Genomic DNA, 19341 nt, shown 5'->3' on the forward strand with positions numbered 1-19341 from the left:
TTGTCTGTTCACTGATGGATGGGGATTATATTGTCTGTTCACTGATGGAACACTGGGGATATTGTTGCTGTTCACTGATGGTTGAGGATAATGTAGTATGTTCACTGATCCTGTCACCAACTGCAGTATGTTTCTTTTCTGATGCTGTCAGTACAAATGTAAACTGTTCACCTTTGGTGTTATCAGTACTAATGTAAACTGCTCCCCTTTGATGTTTTAACCTGTTCAATACTGGTGTTGTCAGCGCTTTGGTGTAATCTTTTCATTGTTAATTTTTCAGTTCTCGTGTCAAAAGTGCACTGTTGATGTTGTCAGAATCAATGTAAATTGTATTGTCTGAGCTTAATGCATACTGTTCACCACTGATGTTGTCAGCTGAGTTTTCATTGTTAATTTTTTAGTTCTTCCATGTGGTCAGATAAAGGTTGACAGATAAAATTTGGCCTTTTCACTAGTCTTTTACAACTGAAGTTATTATTACTAGTGTTAAGAGTGAAGAAGTTCCTAAAAACTTCTATGTAAAGCACTGGCCAAGGTCACAAATAAAGAGATAAATGTTCAATACAAGATAAGGTGAAGTTAGCATAGTTAGTATTAAGTTAAAAAACAACCACGAGTAATCTACAATAAACAAAAGTCTATAATAGGAAAGATTTCTTGTTACCAGTTCTAAAAGAAAAGAGTATGAATAGATTCTGAAAAGATAAACATCTATATATAAGGATTAGAATATATTATACTTAATGAGCTAGAAAATAGAGAGGGGGTCAAGTATTATTGGATTCAATGGGATCGAGTCTACCACGGACCAGAAAATTACTAAGGTTTTTATTGCGCTTATAGGCAATTAAAAGTCGTTTGGTATATACATTCGGAAATCTGTTCTGTAATTCACTGTAATACTGTTTGACGATGGATGAGGTTTTGGCAGCTGTATGATTAAAGGTGACAACAAATGGAATCATTTGATTATCATGCTGGATGTTAAGTCCATTTGGAGCCACTGTTTGGAGTTGGTCCATCCAGTAGCTTTCTCTCTGTAATCGTTTGGTTTTTGGTTTGATAAGATCAGAGTCAGGAATTGATTCAATAGGCATGATAAGAAGGTCTTCAATGGAATGGTCAGGTAAATTAAAATGATGAGAAATTGGTCTATTTTTGCTATGAATTATATCAAAGCGATGGCCGCTAAATCGAGTTCGCAACGCGTTCTGGGTTTCGCCGACGTATTGTTTGTCACATTTTTCACTCGAAATTAGGTAAATGATATTTTTATCCGTACACGTGAGACGTTCTTTAATTTCAAATATTTTTCCGTTTTTTTTATTTTGAAAATACTAGTATAATATATCCATTGCTAATATTGGCAAATTCTGTCCGTAAACTAAGATAGTATTTCACTGCTGATTTGTACTGATGAAGTATGTTCATTGTTGATAGCTTAATTTTCTCTTCAGTAGATGTTACGCACAATACAGCTAAACTGATAATGTTTTATTTGACAAGGTAACTTTTGTTTGTGTAAATGTTATCAATTCACGTTGATTATCTACTGACTTGCTATGTTGTGGAGAGTTGCATCCCTTTTAATCTATAATCTTGTGTTTTTCAAACTTTAGATTCCGCGAAGTTATCATCCATTTGTATACTAAGGTATAAGCTGAAAAATATGGCACTACTGAGTCACAGCGTTTCCAAAATATAGGGCTTGAAAGACGATGCTAATTTTCCCTTGAACTTCACACTGCGTTAATCCCTCCGATTTAGTCGGTCGCCATATTATTGCGTTTCATATATGTGGCATTTCATGAAATCAGCTTCAAGAATTTAAATGAAATATAGATAGAATTTTCTTCTGGTCAGGACCATGCAATCCAAAACTGCTTGATTTTTCCTCTAATAGATTTTCTTATAGATGTCGATCAGTTAATGTGTTACTGATATAAGATTAAAGCTTGTGATTCTGATATACGGTTAAATACTTAGTGTTCCTGATATACTATTCAAGCTAGTGTGTTTGATATACGATTAAAGCTAGTGTTTCTTATATACGATTCAAGCTAGTGTTTCTGATATACGATTAAAGCTACTGTTTCTGATATACGGTGAAAGCTAGTGATATACAATTAAAATTCTCTCATATCCGGTAAATTTAGCTATTAGAACCACCGAGTATTATGCACAATACGAGGTTAATGAGTAGTTTGTCGATATATAAAACTGTAGGACTGCGAAGTTCTTACGAATATTAATTAGAGGGACGCTACTCTACTGGATATTGATTTCCATTGCCATTTTCATATTTTATGATCTAGGTCCCATTTAAACCGCCAAGTTTGTACGTGGTTTCTATATTACTCAGTGCTCCATAAACTTCTTGGGGTTTCCCTTCACCTATAATTGGAAAAAGGTGTAAATTTATGGCACAGGATATTTTTACGGAAGCTGTATTTTAAATATTTTTTCTGTTGTTACTAATATCAACAATATAGTCAACAAAAAAATATGATAATCCATACTTTTTTAAAAATTAAATGGCATTCCTGTCGCTTAAAATTGCATTGATCGCCTCACTCAGCCGGAAAGAGCGTTTTCGGCGCATGCTCAAAAGTCCTGCCGTAGCTTAAGGCACACGAAAAGTCTCGGTCGCTGATTGTTCTCGCCGACTCAATTCTTGGGTGTTGCACGACAAGATTAACGCGTGGCTGACATGATTTATAATATCAAATAAGTTTGATAGAGCGTCATTAACGAATCAGATTCATGTCCCTTTCAATTGCATGATCCGCACATGATTATCGACAAACTGGAAAACGACCGATTGAAGATTTTTTGTATCCTTGAGTGCCCGCAGAGGGTCTGTGAAGGTCATGGCTAGACTATAGTCGGCGAAAAAATCATTCGTGTGCCCGCACCTTTAGTGCACGGCTGTCGTAACAATAATCACTTCTTAAATTCATTACATGATATGTTAAAAGTAGATCCTTCTGCTTATGATCGTCGTTGTTGGCAAGATGAAGTGATCACTGATTTTACACATGATAGCACTGTCATCAGAGAAAGGAATTCCAGGATTACCGAGTGTCCGACTAGAAAAAAATTCGGTAAAATCGCCCCGTCTCCAGCCTTGTCTATAAAGTAAAATACTTTCAACTAGATTGAAGTACAAAGGCGATCTTGCTGCTAAATAATGGGACTAAAAGACATCATAATTTTACAAAACGCTTCAATGAAAAACTGAAGTGGCTAACTTAAAATAAAAGCTAATAAAAAGCCGGAATGAAAATTTGGTCTAATTAGACTCTAATGAAAAAGTAATCATAATGGTACTGATAACATTTTAAAACATAATAAAATTCCGTTAATTTATAATCATCGATGAAAAACAACAAATAGCAAGTTAATAAAATTGTAAGGTATTATTAAAACAAAACAAGGAGCACTTTGTTCATCTTAAGGGAAGTAACTCGATTGTTTTCAGGTTCAATTCCTAAGTAGGTCATTATCACAAAAGTAAATAGTCCTATAATATAGGAAAATTTCAGATAGCCCTTACAAACAGTTTGCTAGTTTGAAAATAAATACTGTAGCAAAAACAAAGAGTGTCAAATTCAATTTATTAAACATTTTGTGCGAAAAACACATATTGAAAACTTAGAAGGTAGAATAGTATGACTCGTGCAATAAATATACAGCATTGTGGTCATCAATAACAGACGTTAAAGAGAAATAATAATCTTATAAATAAAGTTGTAATGATAAAAATACGTAATAATGTATATTAAATAGTTGAAAGAATATAAAAGAATATAAAAAATAAAGATGGGGGAAAAAATAAAACTGACGCTTATCTTTGGATGAACTAGCGGGGGTAGGCTGCGTATGCTCTTCTTAAAGAAATAAGAACGTGGAAACATGCTACAATGCTTGGAATTTCTTATAGACTATATGTCATAAAACAAGATATAAGCATTTTTGTGTAGTTTTTTTTTTCTTTACTGCGAGATTATTTTTCTCTGAGCAAGATGTACATTTGATAAAGATTTGTACATATATTGATATTTTATATAGGTTTAGAATATAAGCGGCTTTTCTATGTGATAAACTTGACATCAGATCTATGTCGGATGGCTATGTAAGTGGGTATACAGGACTATAATATGTCTGTATCATTTTTAAGTAGTCGAACACAACAATAGCCATTAATGACCGCCATACACTCGTTTTCACAACGACGGGTAAACAATAACAACATATGAGACAGTTAAAATGAAATACAAATTGTTAAATATATCTTAAAACGTGAAACGAACTAACTAGTGTTAATGATTCTTAAGTAGGTATTGACTAGATAATAATAAACATGCTCAACAAATATTCAGGTATATTCAAATATGTATGTCATGACGTCATTCTGACCTATATGACATGGAAAATTATGTTTATTTATAGAAACGTATCTTCAAATTTATAAAAAAAAAATTTCCATTGATATGTATATCCAAATATGATATAGATCCTTTTAATTAAGATTCTCTACAGACGTCATGCATCTTGCGAAACAAAATTTTGAAATTCCTGATAGATATAAATAAACCTTACCAATCTAAAATATCGTATTGCGTTGGGTTAAATTAATATTTGTCACAGGACTATTATATATTGTAGTCCTGTATTATTGAATTATCAGTCGCTATAGTGATATATTCAATTGACATTATAGCAATGTATTTGGAATAGTCTGACATGTAACTTTAAGCAATACAAAATTAGTCGCTATAGTGATACATTCTATTGAAGGAAATGCATTAATTAAATGGATTAATCATAACATCGTCCTTGTACAGTAATCTGATCAATGAATGATTTATGAAAGTAGGTTGGAATGGTGGAGATTATTTAGAGTCACATATTTAGACTTTAAACGATACTTGAAAATGATAAAATAAATATTTAAAATATGTAAAACAATAACAAAAGATAGTTAAAAAAATAATTAAATACTGTAAAACTTTATATCAAATTTTGATTCAAACTCGACTTTTCCCCTTTTCATGAAACACTGGTCCAACTCTCGGAAGCACTGGCATCAGATTTATTCTTACCTCGAGGAGGATTCGAACCTATGGCACCTATTCGCCTAACAGGACAATCCAACTCGCTACCGACTGAGCTATTCCAACCAAGAGGAAAGTATTGACGTTTACATAGTTCGAAAATAATTAAACCTTTCAAGGATATATTCATGTAGCCTGGCACAGGCAAGGGCAAGGATAGGTTTTAGGGGGTGAAAGCCCACACCGGGACCGGACTGACTATTTGAAGGGTTACTATGGATATTCTGGTATCTCCCTCACACATATTGTTACAATCATTCGTAAAATTTAACTCCGATGAAATATTCCACCAAACGTGTCCAAGCGCACCTGTTATATGCGTATAAATCACACTGCATTGAAAATACATACAAAGCTTAAACAACAAAAATGGCGATAAGAACACAACACATGTAAAGCAGCACTCTGTGACATCAATGCTAGGGAGCATCATATTATAGTTAAGACAGTCGAGAGTTATCACTAAGAAGGGTGTTTCAAACAATCCTCATAAGATGGTGGTAAATTGTTGTTAAATGGCATCCAATCGTATTGTGGTAGATATGGTGCTGATGGTTCAATGTTGCTTTTTAATATAGTTTCATCATTATAATGAGTTGATGGTAGCCTCCAATCAGAACATATGGGGTTGCACTGGTGACTCTTTAATACTTTTGTGACGCCCATTTCACCAAAATCACTTTCACCATACGATTCATCAACTGAGTGAATTGTTGGTGTTTTCAATCTAAAGGCACCATTATCTTCTTGGATTCCATCAAGGTTACAAATAACCAGTCTACCATTAGTGACAGAGTTTGACCAATGAACGAATGCTTCCAAAAGTTCACATCCTCCAAAATCGCTCCTTCCAATCTGATTGATAAACTCAAAACAGTCTTTTCCAATCCGTTCTTCAATTAACACCCAATCTTTGGGGCGAATGTCTTTAGATAGACACGAAATATCATCCATTAAAGCCTTCCAGGAATCTGTAAAATCTATTCGGTGTGAATCTATTCTAAGGTAACTTAAAAAACTGTTGGACAGTTCGTTTGCTTTTCTATTCTTGGATATTTCCATGTCGCACCATTTTTCACTTTCATCGAGAATCTTTGGGATTTTCACGAAAGCAAACTCTCCTTGGCGAGGTCCCGGACCATTAAATTTTCCTTTATACCCATTTAAACGTTTTCCACAATATTTACGATTAAAATCAAAACTTATCCAATAAGAGTGACCACGACGTCCAGGATACGAGTTGACGGTTGTATGTGATATAGAAGGCATCGTAATTACTTGAAAGTATAAAAAAAAATCTGAAAGAGAACAAATTCAAAAATGATAACAAATCACCACAATCTTGTATGCAATGTGAAAGAGTTTGTTGTGGAGCATCAATTTGTAACTTCTCTTACAAGGAAACTCTTGCTTTATCTATATTCAAAAAAATCGATGACAGCTTATATTAACTCGCATGATACATTTTGTCAAAGAAAACCGGTGAAGTAATTTCTTTAATTGGTTTGGCTATAATGTTTCGATTTATCAATTAGTAAAACTTTAATTCAAAAAAAGAAACATGGATTTGTGTAAATTTTAAGTCAGAAAAGTCACCAAATCGTCTTGGAAGTTTCCATAAAGCCATTGTTAAAAAATAACAATGTCACAGAATGACATAAAACGAAATAGAGACAACAATACCTTCTGTTACAGTTATTCCAAGTAAGCTTTCAACTGAACACATTATTTCCTTCTCACTGACGTTTTACATTTTACATTACTTTCACTTTGTTATGAATACTGAGCTATAAATAGCTTTACACTTTTTTAAAACGTGTATACTGATGTAATTGTTCAGTTAACGAATACAATAAATTCAGTTCGAGACAAAAGTATAAGCTTGTCTATTTTATATGGAATCACAAAACGTTTTCACTTCCAAGAACTGCAGTCGACTATTTGCTGGTCGCCATAGTAACGAGTACGCACGTGACAGAAATCAATGAAATTTACCGTTAGTGTGTATCAGAGCTTAAAGTCTGTCAATTGTTTTAATTAGGCCTCAAGTCTGACGGAGCTCATTATTACACTGTTAATGTCTTAATTACCAAGTATAATCTAATCTTTCTGGTTTTAATCTATATAATCATCATCTTTTATACCTGAATATCATTTAATTTTCGACCATATCTCAATAGTATATCATTTTATATTTCAAAAAATGTCAAAATTAATTATTTGATATTTAGCTTCCTGTGTAACGTTTTAAGAAATTTACCACTTGATGTCATTTACCTAATGCAGCGTTAAATATAACAATAAAACTGCACATTAATTAATCATTATGATTATATATATATCATATTAGATTGATATAAAATGTTTACAAGATCAATTTTGACTCTTTAAAAATTACTAGACCGATGAATAAATAATGAAGATATGTAAATTAAATCTTTTATAAATTGATATCATATTTAATTATACATATATAGATTTCCAGATGAGTTCCTGCATGTTTATTTTCAAATATAGCTATATTTGTTAAGAAAAGAACATTCCAGATTTCATAAGAATTTCTCACCTCACTGCTTGTAAGAAATATCTTGGAGTTAAAATTGTAGGATTCCATTCTACAACTAATGGTTTTCTTATCTCTGCCCAACTCCTGACAAATTTAAAATTAAGAAGTTGACAGCAATTTTACTTACTAGAAAGTTTAGAAAAATGCCCGATAAGTGATTGTGGTTTTCAAATTTTCACAAATCTAATTGACGAAAGATTGATTTGTCGTGACTTTTTAAGTTTTAGTAAATCATAGTGCAATATTACTAGGATATATCCTCAAATTGTATTGTGGATTTTACAGAAGGGAGGTACTTTCTGAAATGATTTTTATCTCTCATTTCCCATAAAGTTCAAAGTTTTAAAGTGAAATTTTTAATTGCATGTTAATATAATATTTGTTTAGTCTACATTTGAAATATCGACCCAATCCTACCCATATTCTGAAGTGAAAATCCCTGTCTATAAAGTCAAATTATTTTATGATAGAGGTTTACGTCAACTCAAAGATAAGAATTTCAGAACTACTTCAGAGCAGATGTTTCGATTCACATAAAATTGGCCAAAATGCGATGCAGAAAGCATAGTGACCGTACAATAGAGAGAGAGAGATGAGAATAGTGTTCTCCAAAAGCACTATAGCCTTAATCATGGCTAGCAGACTATAAGGTTCTTGGTCGATCTGATAGGACATCCAGGAGCGGCAGTGTTTAAAATCGGATTGTGAGACCCCCCTAAAAATATCCCAAAGCAGAGCTAGAACACCCACTAATATATAACGGATACCGAAACCTCGCTCTTCTTTGCTCTCAGCATGTTTAAACAAATCGAATTTATTTAATCTGATAAGTTTAATTGGGACTTAACAAGAAAATTAAAAGATTTATTTACCGGTAATTAACTAATCTGTTAAAATACCACTGTTTCTTATTGATCGAACCATTCATTTAATATCAAAAAAGTAGATTATCAATATAAAGTATTATATTACATGCACAGCAAGTTCCCATTTAACCAGATATTTCAAATAATATGCTAGAACCATTTCTGTTTCGAATTTCATATTAAATTGAAGAAGTAAACTAATTCATCTGAAAATCAAAATATTCGTTTATGATATTTGTTACATAATTTTGTTTTCGTCGTCAGCCTTATAACGTTTCGTTGCTTGAAAAGAAATCTGGATGCATAGCCACATAGGCTATTGCTGGCGTGTAAAACAATTTATGTTCAGCAAGACGTCGCTATCAGCTATTAAAGTTAACTTACTGTTAAAGCTTTCTGCTTTCGTCGAAGGTTTTGTTAAATATGATTTTAAAAAGACAAGGGTGTACTTATATATTCGTAAGAAGGAAAATTTAGATTTCTGGGTAAACAGAGCCTTAAAATGAAAACGTGGAAAGTCTAGTACGTCCACGTGGTCTGTTATGATGATAGAAAGAGGCTGGGCAAGATTGAAGATAAGAGACAGTGTAATTGCACAACGAAATGTAATAAAAATCACATCCAATCTCTCTCCTTAAGAATTTAGGATACCCTATATTTAGCATTGTGTTTTTTGTTATTAATAATTTTATAAAAAAAAAACCCAGGAATTCGGTATTTCTTATAATTTTTTTAATTATGATGTACTTTTTACATCCACTATATACAACTATATTACTCTGTAGTGACCTTACATAGGAAATGAAGACCTGCGATAGTAGAGTATGGAGCTTACAGAAACATACCTTTAGAAGCATGAATTCAGTTAATTGCACAGGACTAATATGACTAAACATAAATGTTAGTCTGTGGAAAGGTTCGAGCGTTCGTACTTAACCCATGCTTTGACTTAAGTTGGACTTAAGTCGAACTTTAAGTATCCAGCGATAAAACTTTACGAAAGTCATGCTTAACTTTCGTATAAACGTATAAAATGAAAGCTGTGGTAAAGTTACCTCAGTAAGTGACTATAGCTAAACTTTACTGGTTTTATACACTAATTTGAGAATTATTCACCGTTAAATAGACTTTCACCAAGAAGCACTTACTCACATAATTGTTCAAAACATTTCTAATTCATTAGAGGATATAAATGATACCAAATTAAATTTTGGATAGGCATAGATTTTCAAAGGCAGATTATGATACATATTCCATCTGCGTTACAACTTTTTATAACTAAGCTGGTATGCGTCTGGGTCACTTCAGTTATTTCAGTAAAATGGGCTAAAAAGAGGTTTTCTACATTTTTATGTGTATCCGGGACACTGATAGGATTAATCTGCAATTCCACTAAAAACAGGTGTTTAATGTTTAATATTTAATACATGTGTGGTTTTTCTCTAATCCGGAAAAAGTATCAAGTGCAACACCGGTCTATCACACTTTTGGTACAAAACCAATACTTTGTTCAACCATAGAAGAAGCCGTGTATACCAAATAAAGTTATGATTAAGTCCCATATTATCTTTACTTTATAAAGTCAAACTTTAGTCAAAGTACGACCACTGCACACGGCCCATAGGCTACATTGTTGACCCTTCAAAATTTCATAAAACTATAAATAGCTGAGTCTAATAGGGATGTAATTATAGGGAGTGTTGTTTGTAAAAGTTCTAATCTCCGGAAATGATCAAGTGATTTATGATCAAATCATTGAACATAATTCTCGGGTTATCGCGAAATGACGAAATTTGAAAATTATCTAATGTTTTAAGGTCAATTGAAGCATATGACGGTCTTGGATGCTTCAATGCAAACTTGTCATAGCTGGGCCATTGACACGTACACCATATACACATCTATTCGATCAATGGTACATTTGTCTCAAGAACTGGATTTTTTTAGCTGAGCTAATCGAAATTTGAGCTTTTTTTATCCGTTTTCAACCGCTTTTAAAAGTTCAATTGACGACTCACCTGTGCCAGACACTACGCTATGCAGATGAAAAATTCTCAAATAGATTTTTTTAATAACTTTGGCTGTCATTTAGCTCGAGGTAAGATGAACTTTACAATTTTACATCACATTGATTTAGTTGTAAGGCTAATTTTGCCAGATCATGCGCACACATATTTCATATAAAAAATCAGAATTCGGGCAGAGCAAAACTAGTAATGGTATTTATAGAAAGTGAAATTTTCTAGTTTAAGGTATAAGTGAAGGGGTTGTGTTAGTTGGTGATGAGAACATAAAAAGCACTGGCCTAGGTCACAAAGTAAAGATTTATGATAAAAGTAAAGATAATTAGACATGTCCACTATGGATATCTCTGTAATGCTATCTGTAGTAGTATCATATCTTCAACTGAAATAGCTGAAAATATAATTCAATAATCATCTAAAGATAAAAACAAAATGAAACAAAATCTTTTCATGTACCTACAATAAAATAACAAGTATTAATATGAAGAGCCTATCGGAAATTCAAAATCAGAAAAGTCAGATATTTTGAAGGAACTTGGTATAAGTGTTTGTAATCACCCGAAGATGAAAGAAAATCAGAAAAATTAAAATGAATATTTAATATGAATTATCGACTTTGTTCCTGAAAGTTCGTTCTTTAGCTCGTAAACAATCTACATTATCAGACCAAAAAGTTAAAAAGAAGTATACGACCGAAGAGTGGATATGCATAATGTTGATCGTGCTGCTCTGCCAAATATTTTATTTATAATCAAAGCTGCCAGTGGACGTATATTACCTTACCTGGATAGCTATCTTCAATTAGTGTTAGTACTTCCGAAGACTTTTTATATTTTCATGGCCATATAAACCCTTGAAATGACGATTGTTGCCCCTTAAATAGACATGGTCAAGCTAAAAATCAAAATTTTTTTACAGTTTTGAACGTTTATCAAATCAAAACACATTTCTCAGAATACGACAGAATACTTAAAGTTGAAACTTTCTAAAAGGTTAGGGACATAAATTTATCTACACGTTATCATGCAGTTTGAAATATTCAAGTAGATCAAAAATATTAAACAAACAGTCTATAGTATTTGAGGAAGTTTATAGTTTTGGCTTGAAGAGTTTAACAATAATAATAATAATAATAATAATAATTTATTTATTTAAGTGTCACCGTCCATATATACAGAGAAAAACAACAATAAAATAATTACAGCATTATAAAATGGACGCCAGTCGGCTTCGACTTATGAGACACCTTAGAATTATATCATAAAACTACATTCAATGAGACAGGTAAAACACAAATAAGTAAAATAAACATTATGATAAATAAGAAGGCTCAGGCTCACAGTCTGTTTTCTACGTTCAAACATTTTAAAAATACATGCAGCAAAATATGGTAAAATTCGTTCGTTTGTCATTAAAAAACACAATTTATTTACATTATTATAAAATAAAAAATCTGGATTAATAAAACAGGCTTCGGTACATAAAACATTTCTTATATCAGTGTATAATTTACAGTTAAAAATAAAATGCTCCTCATTTTCAATTTCCCCATTATCACATAAAAGACACTTCCTTAAGCAGAGAGGTTCGGGGGGTCTAACAAATCTTCCAGTTTCAATTATCAAAGGTAGTGAACCCGCTCTAAGTTTGGACAACACGCGTCTGTGAGCTCTATTTTTAATAATTTTGACATACGGTTCTGTTCCGAATTCAGTTTTGTAGATGCGGTATGACCGGAGTTTGTTTCCATTAACATGTCATTCCATACACCCCTTGACCACTGACCCACTTCCCTTTCCCATAGACTATCCCACACATCATCAATACATACAGTGTCACTTTGATCATTTAATACATGTAGTTCTCGACCGATACTTAATACTCGGTGATCCCAGGAAGACTTACGTCTACTGGCCCATTTATGTACAGTTTTACAAAGAATATTATCGTTGAGTTTAAGTCTATTCCAATATCTAAACAATTCAATCTTAACTAAATTATCACCCTTCAGCCATCCCATGTCCCCCATTGCTGCCAAATTACTACTTCTTTTGCTCAAACCAAGGAAGAATTTGCATGCGTTACTATGCAGCGCATTAATACAGTTATGTGTATTAATACCCCAAATACCAGATGCATAAGTAAATACAGGCCTGACAAGCGAGTCATATAATTTTGTGTAAACATTGTAGCTAAATCCACCAAACTGTATCGATTTAGTTTTAATCACAGCCAAAGCCCTATTAGCCGATTTTGATAACTCTTTAGCGCTGTATGAATAGTCACAGAATTCGTTCACCCACAGGCCTAGGTATTTATATGCATCTGCGTATTTAACATTTAATTCACCACTATGGAACTTAAAGTTACTTCTAACTATACCAGGGTTTCTAAAATGTACAATTTTTGTTTTAGACTCATTCACGACTAACCTCCATTTATTACACCAATTATTTAACATAGCATGCCCGTGAACTTAACACTAATGATTATGTAAAATGAAACACGAACCAGAATGTTTGTTTCCAGCCAATATAACATGTAATAAGTTATACGAGAGAAATTTTCACCAAAGCCATTTTTTTTCTCATATCATGTCTGAAAATCTACTTTACCCACGGAGGTGGAGATATAAGGTATACAAAAGACCTATAGGTTTATTTTCCCATACCAAACTGCACTAGTAATTCTTGAAACAACTGTGCAGTAAATATAGAACTATATTACACGTGTGGATATCCATTTTCACAATGCCAAGCTATTGCAAAATTCGTCTTATACCTTGACTGCAATAACCACTCTTCTTGTATCACCGAATGCAGCGATTGGATTGGATCGTACACCCGCGAATACAAACATCGACATAAAGACCGTGAACATTATCTCTCGAAGACTCTGATTGGCTGCATTTGCTAGCGTACAATTCAACCAAATTACAACCTTCCGTAATACAAATGAGTTAGGTATTGCGTTTAAGGTATGAGACGCAGTTCGTAATACCCAGACAATGTTAATATGATGGGTATCTAAATGTATGGTTTTAACCAACTCCAATCTCACAAAACTGTCATCTAGTCAGAAACCTTTTTTTTACTAGATTTTAAATTGTATCGAATGACTTCGAGTTCATACCTATATTTTATTTGATTTGAATGACTTGTTACAAATATAAAAAGGGAAAATGTGAAATTTTGAATGTTTAAAAACCATCGCAATTCACAAAGAAAAGTTATATCTGTGGACCTCCCAAAAGGGATGCAGAGACAAACCTTGCAGCAGAACACCACGTCGTCGCCGGGATATACCCAGAAGGTTGCACATAGCCTGTCCCTTAACCAAATACTCTTTACGAGTAGTTCGAATTCAATAGTAATTAGTATAGAATTGAATTGAAGAATGACTCTTTTGATCAATTACACACGAGGACAAAAGTTACCTATAAGTTACCAAGGTTTCATTGTGAAGGCGATTCGGAAATATCAAGGAGGTAAAAATAAAAACTCGAATTTGTAGACAACTTTAAAATGAGTGTGTATGGGTCTACTGAGAAATATGAAATCGAATAATTAAGTTAAAGGGAGGCTACTATCTAAACTCAATACAATTTATATTTACCGTGTTCAAAGAAAAGATAATATATGTTCTGTAAAGACTGAAATAATATAATGTTTACGTTAGAAAATAAATTTTCAGCAATTGTTTCAGAGGGTGAATGGGGTCAAAGCTGAACGCACCAGTAAATTACTAAGAATATCTTTCTTTTTATAGCAATAACCAAACGTTAAGTAAACTTAAGTTTAGGCGATTAGGTGCCGTTGGTCTTTCGCAAAGTTTGTAGATTAGAAAAAATTACCTAAGCCGGAGGTTAGATCAAGGTACCGTTGCAAGTTCAAGTTCATTTTCAACTTCTTTACATGAGACAATCGCCAGCAAACAATTCAACGTTTTAAAAACGTTTTAAAAACCTAAATTTGTAGACTCCTATAAATGTTTCAAAAACATTTTTAAGAAACGTTATTTTGGAACATTCAGAAAACGTTGTAATAAGGTTTTATGAAAAACGTTTTTGTCAAAAAAAACTTTTTTAAACAAGTTGAATCTAGCAGTGTCCTCGATACACATACAAAATCTAAAAAACCTATTTACAATCATTTTAATAACTTATTTAGCAACCAAAAATACAGTAATGACAGGACTAAAATCAAGGTATTTTCAACATATTCATTTAATCAGATTCCAATGCTTCTAGTGATATGGTCTGTCCTTTTCTTACAGGTTTCTGAAATGATCAAAAGTAATACCCAGTTTAGCATGGAATCCATGTCATTATCAAGATAGTCGAACAACATAATAGTATTAGCAGGATAAAGACAATAATAATATGCATGGTCATCATACAAAATATACATTGTAACAAAATAATTCATTGTCAAGAACATGACGATGTTAAATTATGTTGATGTCTCTTTATAAACATGGTTGGTCAATGTTGTCTATTGAACATGATGGAGCATGATATGTGCTACCGAAAGTGACACTCCGCACTCGATTTATGATCGGTTACATGCTTCTCTGGGTGTTTTTTGCCTACTGTAGAGACGTCAGAGTGTGGTAAACCACACGGACATGGACTGTCCTAGCAGACGATCTATTTGAAAAGGCGGTGACAGATTTCATGCCAATATTTAAAACACAGACTCATACTCTTCACATGTAAAATTGAACAGTCAAAACAGTCTGAAGTAAATACAAACCTTAAAACATAAATTTATCCCATCCAAGTAGGATGTATTCCGTGTATTATATTATATAATGATAATCTTACCATATAAAATCTTTTTAAAAAATAAAATTTTTATCCTACCTACCACCCTATCCATATGACTTTATGAAAACGGAACCATGAATAATTATTTCCGCCTTATGCCTTTTCATTATATCGACCTAACCAAAATTGTCCCTAATAAAATTGACATCCGACCAATTCCATTACTGCAGCTAAACACCATAAACCATCAATTCTGACATCGGGCCTGTCAGTTTTACTACAGGTACAATGCTGTAGTTCGTATAGTTGACTTCTAAATGTCTCCTCGACGGGTATAGTTTTTATACTGATTTAAACACTTTACAAATTCTCGACCGATAATATTATCAGCTTTTAAACACTTCGAGTAAAAACGTGCTTCGCGGAAAACTTGCTTCGCAGACTAAAATTGCTTCGCGGAGGTATTCAATTCGTTAAGAACACCTGCAAAGGTTGTTACTACCAACCCATTTCTATATCCCACTGTGTGTATTTTTTCTATGCACTCCCGGTAGGAAATGCTGGGAATTATTCAATAACATAGTATCAACCCTTCGCAAAGGCCATCCATTAAGCTCCACCAAGAACATCTTCTCCGCGAAGTGTATAAAAGCTGATAATGTTATTGGTCGATAATTTGTGACGTATAGTTTGTAGTTCTATATAAAGGCTATTTCTGTCGTCAAGAGCTTCATTAAGAATTCAGTGCTCAATAAACCTGAATATAGCGAAAGTTTTTGTTCAAGAGAAACCTTGAAAAGGTATGTCATTCTATTTCAGCATTACTCGACTTTGAAACCTTGGCAAAAGTTTATTATATTCCAGAACGTATCTTTTTAGGTAACCCATATCAATAAATTCGTAATAACTAAGTGAATAGGATATTGAGTATACACAAGTCAGTCATATGATTAGTTGATGGGTCAACGAACATCGACGCTTTACCGTAAACCCCCTAAAACACCCTTTTCCTTACCCACACTTTCCTTTTTTCAGACTCCATAAAATGTTGCCACCTGGAGGATCAATGGAGATTGTTTTCTCTTTTGATACAACTGGATCCATGGGGGAGTGTCTCGTTGAGGCCACAAACAATATTCAGACTATAGTGAAGCGACTTCAAACTGACATACCTGGAATTAGAATGGCAGTGTTTGCTCATGCTGATTACTGCAACCATAATGACTATGTAACGAAATACATTGATTTTACAACCGACATAACAAAAATCACCGACTTTGTAAAAGAAGCCGCAAGGCCTACAGGTGGCGGTGATTTAGATGAGTGTTATGAACTGGTATTAAGACAAGTGAGAGAAGAATTATCATGGACACCAGGGTCTAAGAGATCGCTGGTCTTAATTGGTGATGCCAATCCCCATGAACCAAATTATCGAAATAACACCCTTAACATAAATTGGAGGGACGAAGCTGATCATCTTGGAAAAATGGTATGTAATGCTTGTGTTTTGTAAAAACAATGTTGTGGCTATGCTTTAAATGCAACGTATATTTTGAACTCTCAGTTTATGTATCGTGTCCAAATCACACCCCATACGTTAATAAGAATATGTCAAAACCCCTATTCGGGATACGATGGTAACGATTAAATATTTTGAAAAGTATATGGCCACAGTTTGTTAAATCAAAGTGGCATTATTATTATATTATATCCATTTAAATCAGATACTCCTAATTTTTACAATATCTGAACTGAACTGAAACGTTACTTTCAAGGTACAATGGTATTTGACTTATTAATATACCTTTTCAGGGAGTAAAGATATATGCAACTGAATGTCGTCCAAACAGTTTTAACAAATCTTCAAAGTTCTACAAAACGTTAGCGGGGAAAACTGGTGGCCATCATTTACAATTACAAGACTTCTCCAATATTTTTGATTTTTTGATGGCAGTAGCATACCGAGAAGAAGGAGATGAGCTGTTTCTTAATTATGAAAGTGAAGTGAGAGAACGGCGTGGGGCAATGTTAGATAATGATTTAGACACCTTATTTACAAAATTAAGACGTGATGACACTTTTACCTTACCCGATAGTACAGACACGTCTTGTGAAGTTAGAAAAGCTAGGAAAAGAAAAGGGGATACATCCACGGGAAAGGTGAAAACGGCTAAAAAAGTAAAACTGGCGATTACGACACCTTATAAGAAATCAACAGCAGAAACTCGTAGAAATATAAAAAAGGTAAATAATATTGTTTGTGTGTTCCTGTTTGTTGTGTCTGTTAAGCAACTTTGACCGATGTGGCGCCATGTAGGGTATGCTTACTCTTCTAGACATCTGATACCTCTTTTCATTACGAAATAGAAATACTTTCTCACTTATGATTGATATACTTCCTCATGTCAAAAATTAATTACCTGCTTCCAATGTTCCGTCAAAATCTTGTTGTGGATTTAAGGTTTCGTTTTGTCGTTCAGACCGTTAGTACTTGGTTTATTTAAGATGATTTCATTTTAATTTAGAGCTTATTATCTCTAACATTTTTGCATTGGTACTCACCACCGATTAGCCTTCGGTGGAGCATTCACGCTGATAAATTTTTAGTAAAGATTCTTTTATTTGGATGATTCTTTCAGTTTGGTATTTTACAGAATAAAGCTGACACGTCTCTTTTGAGGAGAGAAATGGTTCCTGAAAATAATTTCATCCTCAACGACAAGAACTGGTCGCAATGGCAAAAAGTTATTTGCAAAGACAATTCTTTATCTAGTAATAATAATTGGTCGTATAATGGTGAACACTACAAGAAGAAAATTGTTTTCCCTACACATCCCGAGAAACCCGCTATGTTTGAATTTGCGGTGCAGACGAAGCCTAGAGCAAGACGTTACGTGGTGTACAATAAAATGGCACATCGTATAACAGAAAGGTGGTGGAATAGATTGTTTTGTGAAAGTGATATTAAATCTCAAATTCGTAGTATTACTAACAGAGGTTACTCACTATTTGTTAGAAGACTATTGTTAGAATCCGATAAAAAACAGAGAGAGACAATACAAGCTTTAAGACGTTATGACTATTCTTGGAGAAAAGTGCGGAATCAAAGAATTCACCATAGACATGTTGCAATCGGATCTCAAATCATTTCAGACGGCTCTCTTTGAAGTGTGGATTATATGCCAAATTGATATTGTTTAATCGATATTTTTGCGATTTTGATAATCATACAATGATAGTGCTTGAAAATTATTTGTCGATGTGTACTAAATTTGTGTTATTAAAATGTTAAAAAGACAAACGAATTATAAATGGGCCCTAATTTGACCATGTTGGAATGTTTTGCTACATTTTTCTAGTTGGTCAGGGCAGAGTAATGTAAGGTGCTCTTTCCGGAAATGTATATCCAATAGAGCCTGATCAGTTGGAACAGTAGCGTTTCTACTGGAGCCCCCAGAAATCATACTGGTCCGGTTGTGGCTCTCAGTTCGAAATGCTTATCATTGAGTTCTTATATACCTGGTGATGTGAGCCCTCTCTTGGTAAATCTTTCACCCCTCTTCGGTCTCTCCACCTAATGATTCTTATAAATGCCACTGATAACCAAGACCTTATTCAAGTGACCGAGCTAAAAGTCGCGGACGTCATGTGTTTGAAGTAAACAAGATCCAACCTGTCGCCTATTTTTAATTGTAATCTGCCATATCATAATGGGCTGAAAAGCCAAGTGATCTAAGTCTTGGTTCTAAGTCCTTTGGTGCATGTTTTGGTCATACTTTCATCTTCAGGGGTTCCTCTTTTGTCTTCTTATCTCATTCTATCAATCTTTCCAACCTATATTTTCTCCTTTGTTTCATAATATAATACTGATTTTAATATATATATTTCTATTGTAAATACTAAATTATATATATCATGCATTTGTATTGTATTGTATTATATTTTGTATTGTATTGTATTATATTTTGTATTGTATTGTATTATATTTTGTATTTTATTA

The 19341-nt window shown here is 33.3% G+C and overlaps 3 protein-coding genes across 3 annotated transcripts; 1 reads left to right on the top strand and 2 right to left on the bottom strand.

The window, feature by feature from the left end:
* Window positions 1–5579: 5579 nt before the first annotated feature.
* Window positions 5580–6843, bottom strand: LOTGIDRAFT_168080 (hypothetical protein; the record flags this gene model as incomplete). Its single annotated transcript, XM_009065956.1, has 2 exons — window positions 5580–6415; window positions 6801–6843. The coding sequence occupies 2 exons, from the start codon at window positions 6841–6843 to the stop codon at window positions 5580–5582; spliced, it is 879 nt and encodes a 292-aa protein (XP_009064204.1).
* A 4065-nt stretch (window positions 6844–10908) lies between these two features.
* LOTGIDRAFT_168081 (hypothetical protein) lies at window positions 10909–12602 on the bottom strand (the record flags this gene model as incomplete). The annotated part of the gene is made up of 2 exons (XM_009065957.1): window positions 10909–10964; window positions 12269–12602. 2 exons carry the CDS (start codon window positions 12600–12602, stop codon window positions 10909–10911), a joined length of 390 nt encoding a protein of 129 aa, XP_009064205.1.
* A 3784-nt stretch (window positions 12603–16386) lies between these two features.
* LOTGIDRAFT_168082 (hypothetical protein) lies at window positions 16387–18508 on the top strand (the record flags this gene model as incomplete). The annotated part of the gene is made up of 3 exons (XM_009065958.1): window positions 16387–16830; window positions 17154–17585; window positions 17981–18508. 3 exons carry the CDS (start codon window positions 16387–16389, stop codon window positions 18506–18508), a joined length of 1404 nt encoding a protein of 467 aa, XP_009064206.1.
* Window positions 18509–19341: the final 833 nt, after the last annotated feature.

Source organism: Lottia gigantea, assembly GCF_000327385.1.
Source record: "Lottia gigantea unplaced genomic scaffold LOTGIsca_72, whole genome shotgun sequence".
Classification (NCBI taxonomy): Eukaryota; Metazoa; Mollusca; class Gastropoda; family Lottiidae; genus Lottia; species Lottia gigantea.